Below are 18,505 nucleotides of genomic sequence, written 5' to 3'. Positions count from 1 at the left end.
GCTTGAATAAGTCCTTTTAGTTCGATCTATCTATAAAAAAATAGAGCTAAATGTCAATAACTTGTTTAAATCTGGCTGTCTTGTCATATGGAATTTTATTTTATCTTAAAGAAAGTAAAATTTTCATAAAACCGGTCACAAACTTGAGGAAAAATAACACGTCGGACCACGGGAATCAAAGAAAATGAGAGATTTTACTGGTCACATTCTCAACAATCGTGAATAATCGTAATTTTCTTGCAATAATTTTAACACTAAAATTTGACATTGTGACATCCCTAGTCACAAAAATATTTGGTAGAAACTCTAATGAAGAGAGCTACATTTCTTATATGTATCCCAGCTCCTCCATAAGCATCTACTTTCCCACAGTTCAGACGTTTGAAGTGTGTGGTTCAGGTTCAGTGTTTGGTCCGACCTGGTTGGGGTTCCTCCTTCTTTGGTTCTGTCTTTTCTTCTTTTTTCTCATCATCTTTCTTCGGGGGCTCGTCCTTCTTCTCCGGAGGCTTTTCTTCCTGTTAACAAACATGTTTTCACTGTACGGTAGAGCTTTGTCATTTGAATCGAGACGGAGATTCTGTCATTTGAATCGTCACTGTAATGCTTTTGAAATCACGAGGTCTACAGCCAATCCAGTCAGTAAAAACATGTGGTTTGGTGCAGAGTTCCGACTTAAGAGGGAAAAAAGATATACCGTATTTTCTGCACTATAAGGCGCACTTAAAAGCCTTTCATTTTCTCAAAAAACGACAGTGCGCCTTATAATCCAGTGCGCCTTATATATGGATTCATTCTGGTTGTGCTTACTGACCTTGAAGCGTTTTAGTGTGGTACACGTTTTGTTTCTCTTAATGCGCCGTATAGTCCAGTGCGCCTTATATATGAAAAAATATAGAAAATAGACCATTCATTGACAGTGCGCCTTAAAGTGCGGAAAATACGGGAACTTTTTTGTGTTAAATAGCGAAAATATGTTGTTAATGTTGAAGGAAGCCGTTTGTTTGTGTTTTTGATAAGTCACAATTAGAGCAAAATTAACATAGTGATAGATGAATTTGAAGAAAAATAATCGGGAATCCCTACACTTCACTTGTATTTGACTTCCTCAGATTAATATAGTGTGCCAGGGCACTTGAACTGTCTCCAGTGAGGACTTGACATCTCTTTGGCGCCAAGTAGATTTACACGCTGCTCCTGATTCTAGGAAATCAAAGTCCCGAATAACGCTGTTTATTTTCTCATGTTAAAACCAAATGATTTACTTAAAAAATGAATAAAAAACAACATAGATACAGTTGTAAAATACACTGCAGTTGCACACTTTCTTCCATATCTGTTGCTTTTATTGCATAAGTTATACAATAAATCATACATTTTCCAATCAACTAGGTGGATTTGCAGATAGAGTCAAACTAAAAGGGTCTTTCTTACCTTTGCGGGCGGAGGTGGGGCCTGTGGCGGGGGCTCTGAGGTCTTCAGCAGCTGCTTTAACCTGCTAAACATCCTCTCTGTGCGCTACAGCAACAACAACAGACCCTCTACTCTCACCCAGAACCTCCCGTCTGTCTGGGACGTTCTCTGTCCTCGTCTCACCCCAAACAACACTGAGCCAATTAATTCTTCGGACTCATGAATTCCCCGTAGGACACGCCCACTCTGCTTCACTCTACTAAACCTGCTACTGGGATTTGTAGTTCAACAAATGGCCATGATTAAGAAAAGCATGTTCAAGGATACTTTGGGAATGCAGGGTAATAAATGCTAATTAAAAGTGATAATGCTGCAAACAAATTTGAAAGTTATAACATATACATAAGAGATTGAAAACAAATGTCAACTTCGGTTTCCAGGGTTACTTCTTATTTTTATTTTATGGTCAAATTTAACCAACAACAACGCCACCCTTACCTTTCTTTATAATATACAACAGTGCAGTGTCATTTCAATCTGCTTTTCAAAACTTTGGGTTCAAATGCTAAATGCAAGTTAAAGAAGACATGCTTTTTGTCTGTTATATAGTTATTTAAAACCTTTTATTAAGTGTATTTTCTTCATTTATGCCCAAATGGCTTTGTGCTGTTGTAAAGTAAATAAAGAGCAGTGGGAAAACAGGAACTTTCAGAGCAATGGAGTGTTGAATGTGGTAGAATAAAGAATAAGGTTAGTTCTTAAAAGTACATTTCACATAATTATGTCTACTTTAAGTCAAAGACATGAAGAACATGACCACTAGGGGGCATAAGGTCAATTGTGGTGAAATGTATGAAACTTAATCAGTTCTGGTTTGGCTCTTGAGACAGTGTTTTACAAAAATGTGCAGGAAAACAATACAAACTAAATAACACACTCCCAAAAAGGAGTACATGATGTATTTTGGGTCAATATACGACGGCCACTTCATGTGTGTACCTGAAAACAAAACAAAAAAATAAACAAAAGGACAATTAGATAAAGTGAAATTCTATGATAAGGCAGACTTGTAAAGATAGTCAAGCGACACGTACTTTCAGCTTCTCTACGAGTTTTTTGTTGATGTTTCCTCCGAAGGCGCGCAGCAGTTTGGGTGTGGCGGGTTTAGGTCCAAACAGAGCCAAGCCTTTCTTCTTTTCCTCCTCTACTTTAGCTGCAGCGGGACCCTTGGCCTTCATGAGTTTTCTGTTCTCAAGAAAAATACAGCTTGTGAGCAATGAAACTTACGAATAAAGTTCATGTCTGTGTCTGTGGTGTCGCTTCGATTTTGCACTTTTTCCAGTTTATCAAAGAGAAGTGTCTGTACACCCGGGCATGATTTGTACCAGGGACACTCAGTTGGTATTTGTTTTACCCAATGATGAAGTCAAACGTGTACAATGTAATATTTCTGATGGAGGGTCTGCCACTTCCTTTTCTTCACGGAGATGTTACGCATTTATTCTGTGGAACATTCTAGGCAAAACAATAGAAAGGTTTCAGACCCTCCGCCGGAAAAGGTTACATTTAAGACACATTTGATCGTTTCCGTATGAAAATCTCTTTGCATTTGACCCATCCTGCTGCCGGGGAAACCGGTCAGGAGCAGTGGGCGACCGCAAGAAGATAAACTGATTGTGCATGTTCTATTTAGGCTGTAGTAGTAGTAGTAGTAGTAGTAGTAGTAGTAGTAGTAGCAGTAGTACATTTATGGGAATACCGCTTTGCTTCCACCTTTGATTAAACTCACTTTCCCTTCCTGGCCAGGACTTTCTGAGACTCTGGATAATGAACCAGAATATCGAACAGGTCCTTCTTCTCCAGCACAAAGAGGTTGGCGAAGCCGTACGCTTTGACGTTCGCCGTTCGCCGGTTCCCTCCGTCTTTGGACGACTGCAGCAGACTGTGAAACGTCACAAAAGTCATGTTTGCTGCGGTTACTTTGCAAGTAACTGAGTGGGCTGAGGTTAGTATAGAAGTATAGAACATAAAATACTGAAATACTGACAACACTGAAAAGCTGCAAAAAAAACAAATACAACTAGTGCTCATTCTTGTCTTTTGCATAGTATTTAATTATGCATTGTTGCTTCTGTGTGAAGTATTTTGGGCAGCACTGGTTGTTGTAAATGTGCAATACAAATTTGACCTGGACCTAAAAACTATAATGAAAAGGAAAATGCCCTGCTATCATCAGAATCCATAACTGTCTTTTGAATTTCAAAAATATGTGCTATAAATTGACTGATTTGAGATAGAAAAATGAGGTATATGTGCCATTTATTATTATCATTATTAAATGTTTTTGGTTGGGAGAGTACATGTTGATGATGTAAACAAGCCGGATTGTAGCCATGATGTCCCCTTTACAACAGCAAGTTCACAGCTGCAGTGCAAAGGCTTTAAAAAGTGAGACTTTTATATTGTAGTCTGCAAGGGCGGAACATGCAAACTCTACACAGAAGAATCAAACGCAAAAACATTCCAAAAACATTATTTTCTGACCTGATCTCTCCAAACACGCAGCCGGCCTTCAGCGTCACAAACACGATGCTGTTGTCAGGGCCGCCCACCACCTGCACCGCTCCACCCTTTATGATGTACATCTCTTTACCGATGTCGCCCTGGGAATACAGCACTGTAAGACCTGCACTGAACACCTCACCAATCTTCACTGTAATGTAACTCACCTTTTTCACCACAAAGTCGTCTGGTAAATAGATAATAGACTTGAGCCTCAGCAACATGTCGACCAACATCTGCTGGTCACATCCCTGAAGGAAACAATGAAGGTGTGTTTTGTATGCTTTTGTATAGGAATGCCTGGAACAAATGAAACGAACAATCATCTGTTGTAACTAAATAAATGCAATAAATGTAAAATAAATGATATCCTCTACAATGTTATCTGCAAATTTCATTAATAAAAGGAAAAGATGTATTCACTTCACTTCACTTTATCTTGTTTTAAGACATTTCTACTAAATAAACGCTTAATACGATTATGAATCTAATTTAAAGTATTCTTAATGTATAATTCTCTGACTGCACTGGCAGATAATTTCACTTATTTCAAGGACATTTTTGCCTAAAGTGTACTTTTTTCATTTTAAGTATGGTAGGTGTAATTATGCAGTGAATTAGGCCTTACTAAAACAAATTATAAATACATTTGGTGACATAGTTGTGATATGGAGATTAACTAGACATTGATCCAAACAAAATAAGGGAATTCACTTATTCACAACAAATATTCTCAAAATAACTGTAACATTAAAATTTGACACTGATTGACATGGATTTATTGAAAGGAATAAAATGACTAGGGCTATGACAAATTAATATCTAGTTCAAGCCATGGATACATTTCAATAAAATAATCAAATGAACCTTTGTTCTACAGGATGTCGATCAGCATGTTTGTTTGTCACACTTTACCTTGAAGAGATCAATCTTCTTGAACGTTTCCAGATTGATGTCCACAGCGATGGCCGTTCTCATCACCAGAGGCATTTTATCCAGCAGCTCGGACTCGTCTAAAACCATCATAAAGTCAACATGCGACGAGGTAAAACGGGCTACACGTCACTCCTTCTTACCCAGCATGCCCTGCGCGTCCCAGGTGTAGGTGTACCAGGTGCGCACTCTGTTCTGGATCAGCGACGGGATGTGGTTGTTGACCATGTAGGCCACAGTGTTGTCCATGGAGGTCCGGAAATACGTCTGTCCTGCAGTGGCAGCGCAAATGACGTCCCTCATCTGAGGCGCATGGAAGTACAGTGAGTTTTAAAACAGATATTTACTATTCTATGCCTTTATATTGACAAGTCCTGGTGTTCTAGTCAAGCCAACATGTTTACAGCAGAAATAGAGATTGTAAATAAGGCTGCACAATAAAGGAAATGATTGCGATATGACTGTTAAGTACTGCAATATTTTTCAACACAATGATTTCTGTTATATTAAAACAAATACCTTTATTAATAAGTGAAAAATTTAACAGAGACAAAACAGTGACTTAATTCAGGCAAATTTAGGCAGAGTGAAGAAAATCACGAAGAAAAAACACATTTCTGTAAGATGGTGTCGCTGCGATCTATTTAGTTTGTTGCAATATCAATTATGGCATCAGCCAATACTGTGTAATCGATACCTTTGTGATATATTGTGCAGCCCTAATTGTAAATATATTTTTTCTCATACATTTTTAACTTCTGTATTTCCGTCGTTTTTATGACAACACCAGCACTTGCATTCATCGTGATCTTTCGAAGATCCCATATTATGCTCTTTTACTGCAGAGAGATCAATCGTTGTTGTTTGATTTACGTGATACTCTTTGTTTGTGATTGGAGCAGCTTGAACACACACGTTACAAAACAAAATGATCAACATGGACGTTTTTGGAATCAAAACGTGTTCACTGTCTCAAAAAACTTAATATGGGACATTTCCAAGTCAAGAATCTAAAGAAACTCTGCATGGCTAAACGGACTATAGTATACGGCCTGTTTGGACAGTCTATGGTAAATCTGGAACGCTAAAGATGTTTTTGGAAGGCTATGACTATGGCTACAGACTATGGGCCCCTGTCTTTACCTGTCCCAGCAAACTGGAGAACACAAAGACGCCCGTGAAAAAGTTTGTCATCTGAAACGCAATCTCAAAGACGGTGTGGGGCTCGTTAAGACCCCCGATGTTGATGAGGCTGCGCACGGCGTAGTAGTAACAACGGAGGTACCTGAGGAGAGGCGGGTGAGTTAGAGGAGGTTCAATGGGTGGAAAACTGTGGCCGGGTTTGTCCTAGAAGTGCCTGATGGAGGAATCTTCCATTGCGACAGGAGCTAAGACACCTCAAGATTGCTCCTCGTTGACATTTCCTGCGTCCTCCAAGGTTACGCTTATAAAACACCTCACAATGGAAGCATAATCAGACTTAAATGGACAATAATATCATCTCGTGTTGAGTGCTGATGTCTCCTTTTCCCGTACGGTCAGAAATTAAGCTTGTCAGACATCCACAGTCCTCTCGTCGGTCTTTTCAACTCTTGCGCTTCTTTATGCACTTTGTTTTCTGGTGCAGGGTCTGCCACATGTTTGTCTTCATGTTATTACTTTGCCTGAAATGTTTTGCAATATGGCATTAAACATATCTATCATGGAAGCCAGGTTACGGACCAGATCTGGGGCGAAGCGAACGCCCTCACAGTAAGAATGTATGTTTTTCCAAGGTATTTTTGGGATATAAAAACGTCTGTAGTTGTAATACATGCGAGATCAAGGTCAGTTTAATGCCATATTGTCCAGATAAAGAAAATAACACGTCATGCAGACAAACATTTGACGAACCCCCACAAGAAAAGTAACAAACTATATCAACTTATTGTTCAATATATGAAAGCTGGAACAATATTTTTGGGAGCTTCTTTGCACTTTTGGGTAAAGTCTTCCTTATTTTTTTGAAGTACAACAAGAATTGAGCTGTAGAGTAGTGAATAAGTAACTTAAATTATGAATTATGGACTCCAGCTGTGTGTTTTGTTGTGCCATTTACTTATTGCAGCTCATGTTTTCTTTACAATATGTTTTCTTGTTTTCTTAACCCTAACCCTTTATGGTTCTTAGAAAATGGTACTGATTTATCCTGCTTTAAAGTTATTCTGCCAGTGATATTTCCTGTAGCAATATATCGTACTTCAAAATGTTCTAGACCTGGATAAAGCACATTAATTATTTCCACAACATTGCCTTTGTTCAAACACTTGTTTTTGCTCAAAGCTTCACAACACATTCACTGAAGCCGACGACGAAGCACGACACAACAGTTAAAACTACCTGTCCAAGAATGACGGACAGAAAGAAAGCCCCGAAAAGGTAGTTAGTCATCTGAAAGATCTGTCCGAACATGCAGTCGGGAATGGGCAGCTCAGCGATCATCAACAGGGACTTCTCCGCATAGAAGAAGCAGCTGAGGTAACTGTAGCGGCACCGGCACATAAACACAATTACACTGCAGCACACTTCCAGATGACTGTATATTCTTAAAAACTCAGCTCTATTCACGCTGGCCTGTGATAACACGACCTGCTGCGAGGGAGGTCACCATTCCATATTTTAGTGTAACGATCACTGTGAGGATAAACGTCACGATTTAATGATTATTCGCAACAATAAAATCCTACATTTTCTTTCCTTCTTGTTTTCTTAACACATTACCGCTCCTCAATATGGGAGCTGCTTTATGAAGTCAAACTTTCTGAATGATCAATTTGACGTAAACTGCAAGATAAAAAAAAGCACTTTACATTTAGGTTTACTTTACAGAGGAAAGGCTGAGCAGAAAGGACTTCATTTTAAGATAAGATAAGATGAGATAAGATACTCCTTTATTGTCCACGCATGGGGAAATTTCATTGTTGCAACGCAGGTAGATACAGCGGAAAAGGACAGATCACTTATAGGAAGTTTAAAAAACACTCTTAATAGAAGAACTCTTATAAACAAAACTCTTATAAACAAAAACTCCTATAGACAAAAACCTCTCATTTCCTAATAAGGAATGGGGGGGAAATAAAGATAAAATAAAACAAAATAAAAACAGCTAGCTAACTTAATAATAATGGTAAAATTATTATTATTATATTTTGCTTCTAAAATTGTCACATTTCATCAAATTAAACTAAAAATGACCTAATTTAGTTTGAAAAGTGTCACTTTTCTATAAATAGATTTTTTTCTATACATTTATTTATTTTTATTTAATTTAATAAAAATATCACGGTTATAATAATTATTATATTGTGACCTAAATAATCACGATTATTGGTTAACCTAATCACGCTGCACACATATTTTGGTTCCAGAATAGATTTTTGAAACACTTTTTAACTAACAACTGCCATTTCTGTGGTTTCACGTTCTAGGAAATCCAAGATATTTATTTTTCCAACATCCAGAGCACATAACTCTTATAATATAACATGGTACGGTGTCTACTAAGCCAACACTTCTCCCAGTAATACACAGCACAGTATCTAAAGAAAGAACATGTATAAATACTGTCTTCACTTACGCACTGCCTTCTCCGGAGTAGACCCACTTGGTTTTACCAATGCCCTGGTAATCTGAAGCCACGTAGTAGATGCAGGCGTTCAGATGGAGCATGAAGAGGAGATATCCAATGGTGCGGATCACTCTGACACACAAGTAGAGTCATTCACACTTGAATCTTTTGTATTTCTGATTTGTATCACCGGAAAACATACCTCCAGATGTAAGCTTTAGCCATGATGCTTTCCAAACGATCACTGAACTCAAAGAATGACTCTCCCTTGAAGAAGCACATCAGACAGAGGCTTGATATCATTACTGGTAAAACATGATCACGGCATTGTGTGAAAATGTACGGATTGGCAGAACACGTACTTTTAGAAGACGATTGAACCTGAAAATGGACTTAAAGCCAAACTGGTAGTACAACAGGTCCAAGGGCATGAGGGAGATCATGTCCATCTGAGGTGATTTAGACAGAGACAAAGTCATGCACATTCAAAGCAACGACCAAAAAAACAGAGACGAGATCAGGATTGTTTTATGATTTGGAGGAAAAGCAGTTGGCGTTTTTGTTGAGAGAAACACCATAAATGAAAGATGTAGACGGCAGAGTTAAAGAGTGGTGTGGAAATGTACCTTAAATCTTTCCGTTTCTCTGTAATACTTCTTGGTCATCACTCGATCTTTCTGAAATTATACAGATTATATTTCTAGTTAAACAAAGTCACTTCAAAACAAAAAATGTATATCTGGCATGGGTTAATTCAAAATAGTATGTTGAATTTGAGTATCTTTGACCAGTCCAGATGCAAATGTTGATTATTTAGATTATTTACATTGTTTCAATGCACTTTTTACACTACATTTGTAAATTTAACACTAAACTTTGTGTTATTTAATTTTTTATCCTATAGATCTAAATTGTTGTTCTTTAATGCATGCCCTTTTTGATTTTACATATGTTGCTTTATCATTGTTCATTGTTTTATGTTGTACCGAATCACCAAATTAAGTTCCTAAGTTTGTGAATTTTGTTCATCTGATACTGATTCTGATTTAAGATGGAAAACAGAGTAAGTGTGCTTGAAATACTTGAAAGCAAATACATCTTAACTCGTCAAAACCACTCAAAGTCCTTTTTAACGATGGAAAGATCTCATTTTTGCGGTGCGCTTACGATAATGTCCCCGCCTTTGACAAACTGTTTGCGGGGCTGAAAGACCACGCTGTCGAGGAGGTAGACGAAGTCGGCTAGCATGTCCCCAAGAAACCAGTACTTGACGGCATCCTCGGTGTGGTACGGGAAACACAGCCGCGCCGTCAGAAACCAGGTGTTGTAGTTAAAGGCTAAGGTCACTAAGCTCAGCCAGGCGATGTACCGGCGATCTGCAAGTACCAAAAGTATACACTGTACGATCAATATACTGGTAATATTTGTACTGGGGCAACCTATAAGTGATTTAAACATTTTTTGTATATATAAAATGTTGTGTAATTAGGAGAGATTGTTAACCCTGCGACGAGTTGGCCACTGTCCAGGGTGTACCCCGCCTAAGGCCCGAAGTCACTGGGATAGGCTCCAGTCACCCGCGACCCCGAAAGGGAACAAGCGGTAGAAAATGGATGGATGGATGGAATTAGGAGAGTTTATTTGTTAACACGACTGTGTTCTTGTTGTTGTTGTTCTTCTTCTCCTCATTCTTGTTATTCTTCTTGTTTTTCTTGTCCTTATTCTTCTTCTTCTGCTTCTTCTTGTCCTTCTTCTTCTTCTTCTGCTTTTTCTTGTTATTCTTCTTGTTCTTTTTGTTCTTCTTGTTCTTTTTGTTCTTTTTGTTCTTGTTCTTTTCCTTCTTCCTCTTCTTGTCCTTCTTCTTGTTTTTCTTGTTCTTGTTTTTCTTGTTCTTGTCCTTCTTGTTGTCCTCTTTCTTCTTGTTCTTCTTCGTGTCTTGTTCTTCTTGTTCTTCTTCTTGTCCTTCTTTGTCTTCTTGTCCTTCTTTGTCTTCTTGTCCTTCTTCTTGGTCTTGTCCTTCTTTGTCTTCTTGTCCTTCTTCGGCCTTCTTGTCCTTCTTTGTCTTCTTGTCCTTCTTCTTCTTTGTCTTCTTGTCCTTCTTCGGCCTTCTTGTCCTTCTTTGTCTTCTTGTCCTTCTTCTTCTTTGTCTTCTTGTCCTTCTTCGGCCTTCTTGTCCTTCTTTGTCTTCTTCGGCCTTCTTGTCCTTCTTTGTCTTCTTGTCCTTCTTCTTCTTTGTCTTCTTGTCCTTCTTCGGCCTTCTTGTCCTTCTTTGTCTTCTTCGGCCTTCTTGTCCTTCTTTGTCTTCTTGTCCTTCTTCTTCTTTGTCTTCTTGTCCTTCTTCGGCCTTCTTGTCCTTCTTTGTCTTCTTCGGCCTTCTTGTCCTTCTTTGTCTTCTTGTCCTTCTTCTTCTTTGTCTTCTTGTCCTTCTTCATCTTCTTGTTCTTCTTCGTCTTCTTGTCATTCTTCTTCTTTGTCTTCTTCTTCATCTTGTTCTTCGTCTTGTTGTTCTTCTTCTGTGTTTTATGGCGGTTGGTATCCAAGTGTCACATTACCGCCACCTACTGTACTTGTACGTGAACATTGTTTAGGGGCAACCGTTTTTTCTAATGGAACAATACAGGAGGAAACATACAAGTCACACAAACACATCCAAATAGTCCTACATGTTTAGATTATTTAACAATGTATGTATTTGTTACCTGTGAAGGGGTCAATGGTCACCCCTAGCACTGTATCCATCAGGTTCTCCAATGGCGTCAGCCACACGTCCACAGAGAACCAGAACATAGTCTTGACCCTGATCCTCAGTGGGATCTTTGGCTCCTCCGACAAGGCCTCTTCTACTTTCCTCTTCTCCTCGTCAACCTTCTTTTTCTCGCCTGCTGCCTGTTTCTTTTTCTCCGCTTCCTCCTTCTTCTTCTTCTCTGCCTCTTCCTTTTTGATGACCTCTTCCTCGGCTTGTCGTTTTCGCTCCTCAATCACACAGGCGTACTCTGCTTTTCCCAGAATAGGAGCTGAAGGAGCACAAGGACGATTATTATATGAGCTATTTTAGAAACACGTTTGACTTTACAGAGGGTTTGGCATGAAGCTTTGATATCCTCATTAGGTTTTATAGAAATGAACATAAATGATTTATGTATTTGGGGAAGGTTTCTGTATTCAGGCCAAAAAAAAAGTTGAACTGAATGTAAAGTTGCATTTATTCATTTTAATTTCATTATTGTAAATAATGGTTATAGGATTAATAATTACATAATATTGAATAGTTAACTAAACTTATGAATGTTTGCAATACAGCTAGTTGATGGTTTCTAGCACTTTTAATTTGTTAAACTTTTAACAAAAAGAACGATATCATATACCGGTATAAAAAGTTATAGCATGTATATAATACAAATTGGTTTGTCTGTTTTTTGTATTACTTAATTTAGTCATAATCTGGCCCTTGTTCTTGCAAGATTTAACCCTTGTGCTACCTTCAAAGATTCTGCGCAGGTTAAAAAAAAGTTTTCTTTTTTTACAATTTAATTTTTAAACATAAAACAAACAAACACACAAGTTTTCATGTTGTGGAGGGAGGGGGGAGACGTTCTGCTACAAACGCCTGTGTGTCATCCAGACCCGATAGGAAAACGGGAAATCCAGTCTTTCAGTCTCCAGAAGGTTAAAGAGAAAAGGCCTGCTGTACTCACTGATAGGTGGAGTGATCTCTGGAGAAGAGGCGAACGGGTCAGTGGCTTTCTCCTTGTAGATTTCCAGTCTCTCTTTCATGCGTTTGACGATGGCCTTGAGCTGATCATCCGAGTATCTGTTTATCACGATAGGTGGAGGAGTAGGGGGCGGGGCTGCTTCTTGTCTGAGAAAGTGAGAAAGTAACAATAAACTATAAATGCAATCAGATTTATTTTTATAACCACAAATAAATTGATCTTACAGGCATTTTGGGAATAACAGTGACTCTCTGGTGCTCCCTGGTGGACATTTCATATATGGCACATAGTAAATATATACTGTGTACAAAGCCAATTAGTAAAGTGTGTGACTCATACTCTCACTAATTTGATACATTTATGGCATCAGAGTAAAATTATTATTTTTGTCATTAACCTTTTTTTTATTGAGGCTAAGGCCTTACAAACTAACGTCTGTGTTTAGATTCCACAGAGAAAGAACTGAAACCTTACAATAAAACTGAACAAACTTAAAGAAAGAAGATGATGAATGAATGAACCATAAAGAAAGCAATAGCTGAAATAAATAAGTAGATAAAAATAATCAAACGGGTCCACAACATAATAGTTGACTGTGCTAGATTTGTCCAACCAGGTCCTGCCTTTAGTCCATATTCCAACCTATAATTTAATCCCCCATAAACTTTGTATTTGTAACTTTCTTTTCTGTCTGTTCTTCACTTTTGACAACGTCATCTTCACAGGTCATTCTCATAATTCTCGTTGCGCTGTTGGGAGCTGTGCCCTGAGCTTCTTTGGGCTCAAATCTGAAAATCCTTTAATCCACTTTGCAGTTGTCCCCCTGTAAATGTAATGTGCATGTTGTACGAGCCAGGATAGAGATCTGGCATGACTGGTCTCTCTCTGTCTCACCACAGCCAATCTGGTTAATTACACTTTGGTAGATTGGTTTAATTCTAGTTTGGGGTGTCACTGACTTAGCAAGTTTGTATTCTGACCTGTATGTATAGAGTTTACAACAATTGTGATATAAACTATAATATATTAACTTAGCAAGACTTACCCCTCTGGTGCAGCGCCGGGGTTGGCTCCAGCTGGTGCCGCCCCTGAAATAAAAAAATTAAAAAAGATTTGTATTTACCCCAAAACTTGTAATGGATTGTACTGGTCCTCAAGTTAAAGTGACTCACTACTTTGAAATCGAAATAAACAAAACTGTGTGTTCTCAGAGGTGGTTATAAACATTACGAATAATAATGAGATATAATGGAACTATAACCAGACAAATTATGTTTTTAAAAGTAAAGATTCTTGGGCAATTTTCTGTTCTAGCCTAAAATATGTTTTAACAATTGAGAATGATGGTAATGTGCACCTGGTATGTTTGTGACAATTGTTTTCAGAAATTGATAAATGTAAAAAAGAATGCTAACCAAATGCTTATTCAAAACCAGTTGATATCAAGGTAAATCAATATACAGTAAATCACACACACACACACAAAAACCCATTCATGGAAGCAGGTTATGATGTGAGGAAGCTCAAAGAATCTTCAATAAACCATACAGCCTCCGTCGTGTGTGCTGTTGTGACAGATGATAAGCATAAGGCACGTTCACTCTGATCGTGTTTGAGCACTGAAACCTCCTTAGAACTGGCATTGAAATGGATAATTGGTTCCAACTTTTGTGCACTGATTGTTCATTTGTGTCGCCTCGTGGTGCCTTTGTTTCTGTGTATCGATATTTCTGCCTGGTACAAAACTGATTACAGCCATTGAGCTTCTTTTGTTTGTAGCATATCCAGAGAAAGGGCCTTTTCAACCACCTGCCGACATTGTTCAAGAGGCAAATGACTGCATTCAGCATCATTGTGTGGAATTACGGGTCTGGCTGCCGCCTCCACAAACGCATCGCCGCACTATTTGGAGCTCAGTGGTTGAATGGGCACTTACCCGCTGGTTTTTCTTCTTTCTTGGCTGCATTCGTCTTCTCGTCCTGCAACAACAAATCAACACGGAACTCTGTCAGATGAGCTGGAGCGGAGCCACTAAAACAATATTTGAATTTGTACTTTCAGGAAACTTTTAGATGGATTATACTGCTTCTCTTAGAACTTTATATTCTTGGTCCCTGGTGTATCCGACATATATGTTTCATGACTAAGCAAGTTCAATATGAAGTTTAAAAAAAAATCTATATTAGACCAAAAATGAAGCTGCATTAAAGTCTATTCAATAATGATAATGATATAATTATAGCATTGCCTTTTAAATCAATACACATCATTATCATCATCATCATCATAATCACTGAGATGACCCAGCTTCTTGACAGTTGATAAATGTAGACTAAATACAAAGGCTTCCATATTTTCATTAGATCAATTAAGGACCATGCCCTTGATGCGCCACAGTATGGTATTAAACATGATTAAACGTTTTTAGTGCAGTACTATTACTAAACACACGGAAAGTTTCAGATACTTAGCCATGTTTCAGTTGTTAAAAGATGTTTGACCTTTATGCTAATCACCAATGCTAATCATTTATGCAAACATTTTTCACATAACTTTAAACGCACTACAAAAAAGCTACAATTGCATTTCAAAAAGCAGCTGTGCTTTTGTACAATACAATCTGTTGTTGTCAGGGCCGGCCCAAGCCTTCAGGGGGCCCTAAGCGAAAACATTTTTGGGGGCCCCTCACCACGTCATCAGAATCAGTTTTATTGCCATTGTCTGTAAACAATTCACATATGGGAACTTTCTTCAACGCAAACAAAGCACCAAAACTCCAGGGCATCCGTTTGACAGTTAGTTTATTCTCAACACCTCACAAGCTCAAATATTGCTAACTTAAATCCCACAATGCAACTTGGTATTCCGCTGACATCACCTCTACTCCCTGTACAAATAACACACGTCCCAGATATGTTTTTGGGTGTATTTGTGGGCGTTAAGGGTCGACAGCCACATTAGCAGTTTAAATTAATGAACATGGGGGGTAATTATGATCAAATTGATTCATTTTAACTGAAAATGTAAAAGTAATAGTTATCCTTACTAATTTATCTTTTACAGCCCCCAACTGTTCCTTCTTGCTAAAGTGACAAAACAAGTTATATTAAATTAAACAAATGGCATAAGCATTGCTTGATTAACAATTAACACTGATAAAACAGTGCAAACATGTTATTCCCAGAGAATGAACAGAACTAGAAGTGAAGGTCCAAACCTAGCTATAGTGAAGAGACTGCGTTTCTGCAACTTTGCCACTTTTGTATAAAAATATATAGTATTATTCTATAACAGACGTAATCATAATATGTCTGGTTATTTTTCACTATCAATTTATTATAATTTATAACAAATAGTCTAATGATGCTTTTTAAATAAATTGAAATGTTTTATTGCTCTATTAAAAGTTAATTACAATATAAATGTTTGTTCTGATCAGAACATCACACACTGGACTCCTCTGTGTGAAACAATGCTGTGATGTGATTGGCTGATGCATAAACCTTTACGTTCCTCTCATTGCACTTTAAGAAGTCAAAGTAAAACAGACATCACGAGTCACGATTGATCTCACACATGGTGATGTGAGAGAGAGGGGACCAAACTCAAACCCGCTCATCTCTAACTGAGGCTGCACAGGGGCCCGGGACAGGGGCCCGGGACAGGGGACAGGGGCCCGGGACAGGGGACAGGGGCCGCACACTGTTCACTCCAAAGTCTCACGTCAGAGGTTCTGGACGAGACGGCGCTCGTCCGGACCGGATCTCCGCCTCTTAGTGACCCGGACCATAGAGGCCCCTCCCCGGCCTCACCTGCAGCTGACACTACGGGGCTGGTGTAAATGTGAAGCTTATTATCTTTCATTCAGACATATTATTGTGCGCGGGGCAGAGCTCTCGTCGCCTCCAGCCTGAGCGAACGTGACAGAATCGTGTTGTTTCAAACAGCAGCATTAACCGTCTCTTTGTAAGATAAGTTCAATACCTGGAGAGTGTTGTTGAGTTTGCAGTTTCTTTACATCGTCAAGAAGTTTCTTCTTTCGTTTTTCGGCATCGGGGGGATATATTCCTCTGGACATGAGGACCACGCAGGGACCACGTTGTGTTGTGTTTATGTTTTGCTCTCGTTCTGCTCGCGCACAATGAAGTTGCCCAATCAGCGCAGGTTTGGTGTCTTGGTTGCCAGATTGTCATTACAAATAAATGCGGTTTGTGTGTTATATGTTACCGCTGTGTGCGCTGCCGCGCCAGCAGCGCTACTACACTAGTGGCGCACGCTGCGCTTGCACTTCGCATAAGACGGGTTGCCAGATTGGGGGCCCTATTAACGCCTCGGGGCCCTACGCGGCTGCTTAGTTCGCTTATAGGCTGGGCCGGCCCTGGTTGTTGTATAAACCACAGATGACAGTAAAGAGTTGGACTGTTCTGATATTTGAGCAGTTTAAGCAGTTTTTCCATTTAAATTAATTTACATCATGATTTACGTTTGTTTACATTAGTGACCTGAACCAAGATGGCGGCGGGTGGCGTACAGGTCACGTGTCTGGCATTAACTTAAAGCCCCAAAAAAAAAAAAAAAATTGAAAAACATGTATTCTTAATTTCTTAATAATTTTAATGCCAAACTATGGAATATTCCAAGCAAAGCAATAACACCTCCACGAAGAGAAGCAAGTGGCGGAACCTTCCACCAGAAAAGTTACAGAGCGCAGCTTTAAATGTCATAAATCACACACAACAAACATATTTATTTGCAGTAAACTCATGTTGCAAAGCGGTTGTTTGAGAATCAACACACATGTCCTCGTTCAGAACGTGCAGTGGACAAACACATCCTTTGTTTTAGTGTTGATGCTGAAACATAATTACATCTTTACAGATCATAATAAACACTTACCTTGGCCGCCATCGCTGGACCCTGCAGGCCCTTTGGCTCAACTGCAGCTCAAACTGGTCAATGCATGTAGTGTCCACTGTCCCCTGCGCGTCCCTCTTTGTGTCCCCCCTGTATGTCCCCTGTGCACAGTGTCCGCACCCTGCTGAAACATATAGTCCTTATGGCTTACTGTTTTTAGCCTGGTTAAGACTTAAGACCGTCCCGGGAGCCGCCCCCTCCACAGACATAAGCCCTTCACCTCAGGGACGCAGCGTGGACCATTCAGAGTGTACAACAAACACGACAGGACATTAGGATCCACTCAAACTTAAACATAATTCATTATAAGAAGAAGATGCAGCTGCAACAGTTTTCTCAGAGACATCTAGTGGTCAATGGATGTACTACAGTATGTAAAGTAACGGGAAATTAAATATAAACATTGTACATATAATTTGGAGACAATACAGTGCTATATTATAAAAATTGTGTATCATAATGTGTGACAGTTTTGTCAATTATCGACCATTTTAATTGTGTGTTTTCAAAAAAAAAGTGCAATAACATTCAGTCCTTTTTCAGCCAATTATCTCAACAAAACTCTTGTATCATTAGTAATATGTGTAGACAAAAAGTTAAAAAAAACAGTGTGACATTTTTTTTTAAATGTAAATATCTTCTAACAATCTATTTTAATATTGGCAGGTGTTTTGTCATGAAAGTAAATCGTTTCGAGTTGAAGAAAAACAAAGCATTGTTTTGTTCACGCTCAGATGGCCTCTTGTTGTTTTAATGTTATTTTAATGTGCTTACATTAATCTTGTTGTATAATCCATCAGCTCACTGCTACTTAGCCTTTAGGCTGCTTAATTTCAGCTTGATCAATTACACCAGATTACGTTATCAGGGATACACAGCTGCATGTCTTCAATTAATGGTTTTCAGTTGTGTTTAGTTTTGTCTTTTGTCTGGGTGATTCTCTGACAGTGGCACTAAAAGCTTGCAAAAACATTACTGAAAAGTGCAATAGGAAACGGAAGAGGACAGAACTTCGGGGTGAAAACTGTAAGTTACAAAATTTTCTATATGTTTGCAAAAGATTAGGTTAATTAAAGCTGAAATATGGGCTCTCACAAACCCTATGGCACATCACTAATATTCACGTGCATGGATTCTTTGGCCACTTAAACAGCTTTACCTTTTTAGACATGAAATTGAAGCACGAGCCGTCATCCCGAAGGGTCTTTCTTATAAGTTTGTTAAAGATAAAATGTTTAGATGAAGACAGCATGTATTCCAATGTAACAATACACTTTATGGGGAAGAAAACGGAATTTTATAAATAACAAAAAAAAAAAAAAGCATTAGGTCCTTCAGCTTCAAGGAACTTTAAACTATCACTTAT

The 18,505-nt window shown here is 38.6% G+C and overlaps 1 protein-coding gene and 1 long non-coding RNA gene across 2 annotated transcripts in view; both read right to left on the bottom strand.

Annotated features, from left to right (window-relative positions):
* Positions 1–480: 480 nt before the first annotated feature.
* Positions 481–1,601, bottom strand: LOC140364412 (uncharacterized). The gene is made up of 2 exons (XR_011927689.1): positions 1,432–1,601; positions 481–515 (listed from the first exon to the last, which is right to left on the bottom strand). It is a non-coding gene; the product is annotated as an uncharacterized lncRNA (long non-coding RNA).
* Positions 1,602–2,309: 708 nt separating this feature from the next.
* Positions 2,310–18,505, bottom strand: part of LOC140364410 (cyclic nucleotide-gated channel beta-3-like) — a 174,203-nt gene continuing 158,007 nt past the window's right edge. Inside the window, exons 2-19 of the mRNA XM_072450528.1 lie at positions 17,122–17,214; positions 14,162–14,204; positions 13,271–13,313; positions 12,208–12,371; positions 11,212–11,526; positions 9,680–9,888; positions 9,139–9,189; positions 8,875–8,961; positions 8,715–8,779; positions 8,522–8,644; positions 6,049–6,190; positions 5,049–5,208; positions 4,888–4,985; positions 4,140–4,223; positions 3,955–4,073; positions 3,200–3,352; positions 2,505–2,655; positions 2,310–2,409 (exon numbers count right to left, since the gene is read on the bottom strand). Of these exons, the coding sequence (XP_072306629.1) occupies positions 2,398–2,409; positions 2,505–2,655; positions 3,200–3,352; positions 3,955–4,073; positions 4,140–4,223; positions 4,888–4,985; positions 5,049–5,208; positions 6,049–6,190; positions 8,522–8,644; positions 8,715–8,779; positions 8,875–8,961; positions 9,139–9,189; positions 9,680–9,888; positions 11,212–11,526; positions 12,208–12,371; positions 13,271–13,313; positions 14,162–14,204; positions 17,122–17,133 (2,031 nt within the window). The 5' untranslated portion in view covers positions 17,134–17,214 and the 3' untranslated portion in view covers positions 2,310–2,397. The remainder of the gene's footprint in view (positions 2,410–2,504; positions 2,656–3,199; positions 3,353–3,954; positions 4,074–4,139; positions 4,224–4,887; positions 4,986–5,048; positions 5,209–6,048; positions 6,191–8,521; positions 8,645–8,714; positions 8,780–8,874; positions 8,962–9,138; positions 9,190–9,679; positions 9,889–11,211; positions 11,527–12,207; positions 12,372–13,270; positions 13,314–14,161; positions 14,205–17,121; positions 17,215–18,505) is intronic.

The sequence above is a fragment of the Eucyclogobius newberryi genome, unplaced genomic scaffold, assembly GCF_026437365.1.
Source record: "Eucyclogobius newberryi isolate DKJ021-1_F unplaced genomic scaffold, fEucNew1.0.hap1 SCAF_18, whole genome shotgun sequence".
Lineage (NCBI taxonomy): Eukaryota > Metazoa > Chordata > Actinopteri > Gobiiformes > Gobiidae > Eucyclogobius > Eucyclogobius newberryi.
Note: the sequence above shows the minus strand (reverse complement) of the source record. Positions and strands in the feature narration are given on the sequence as shown.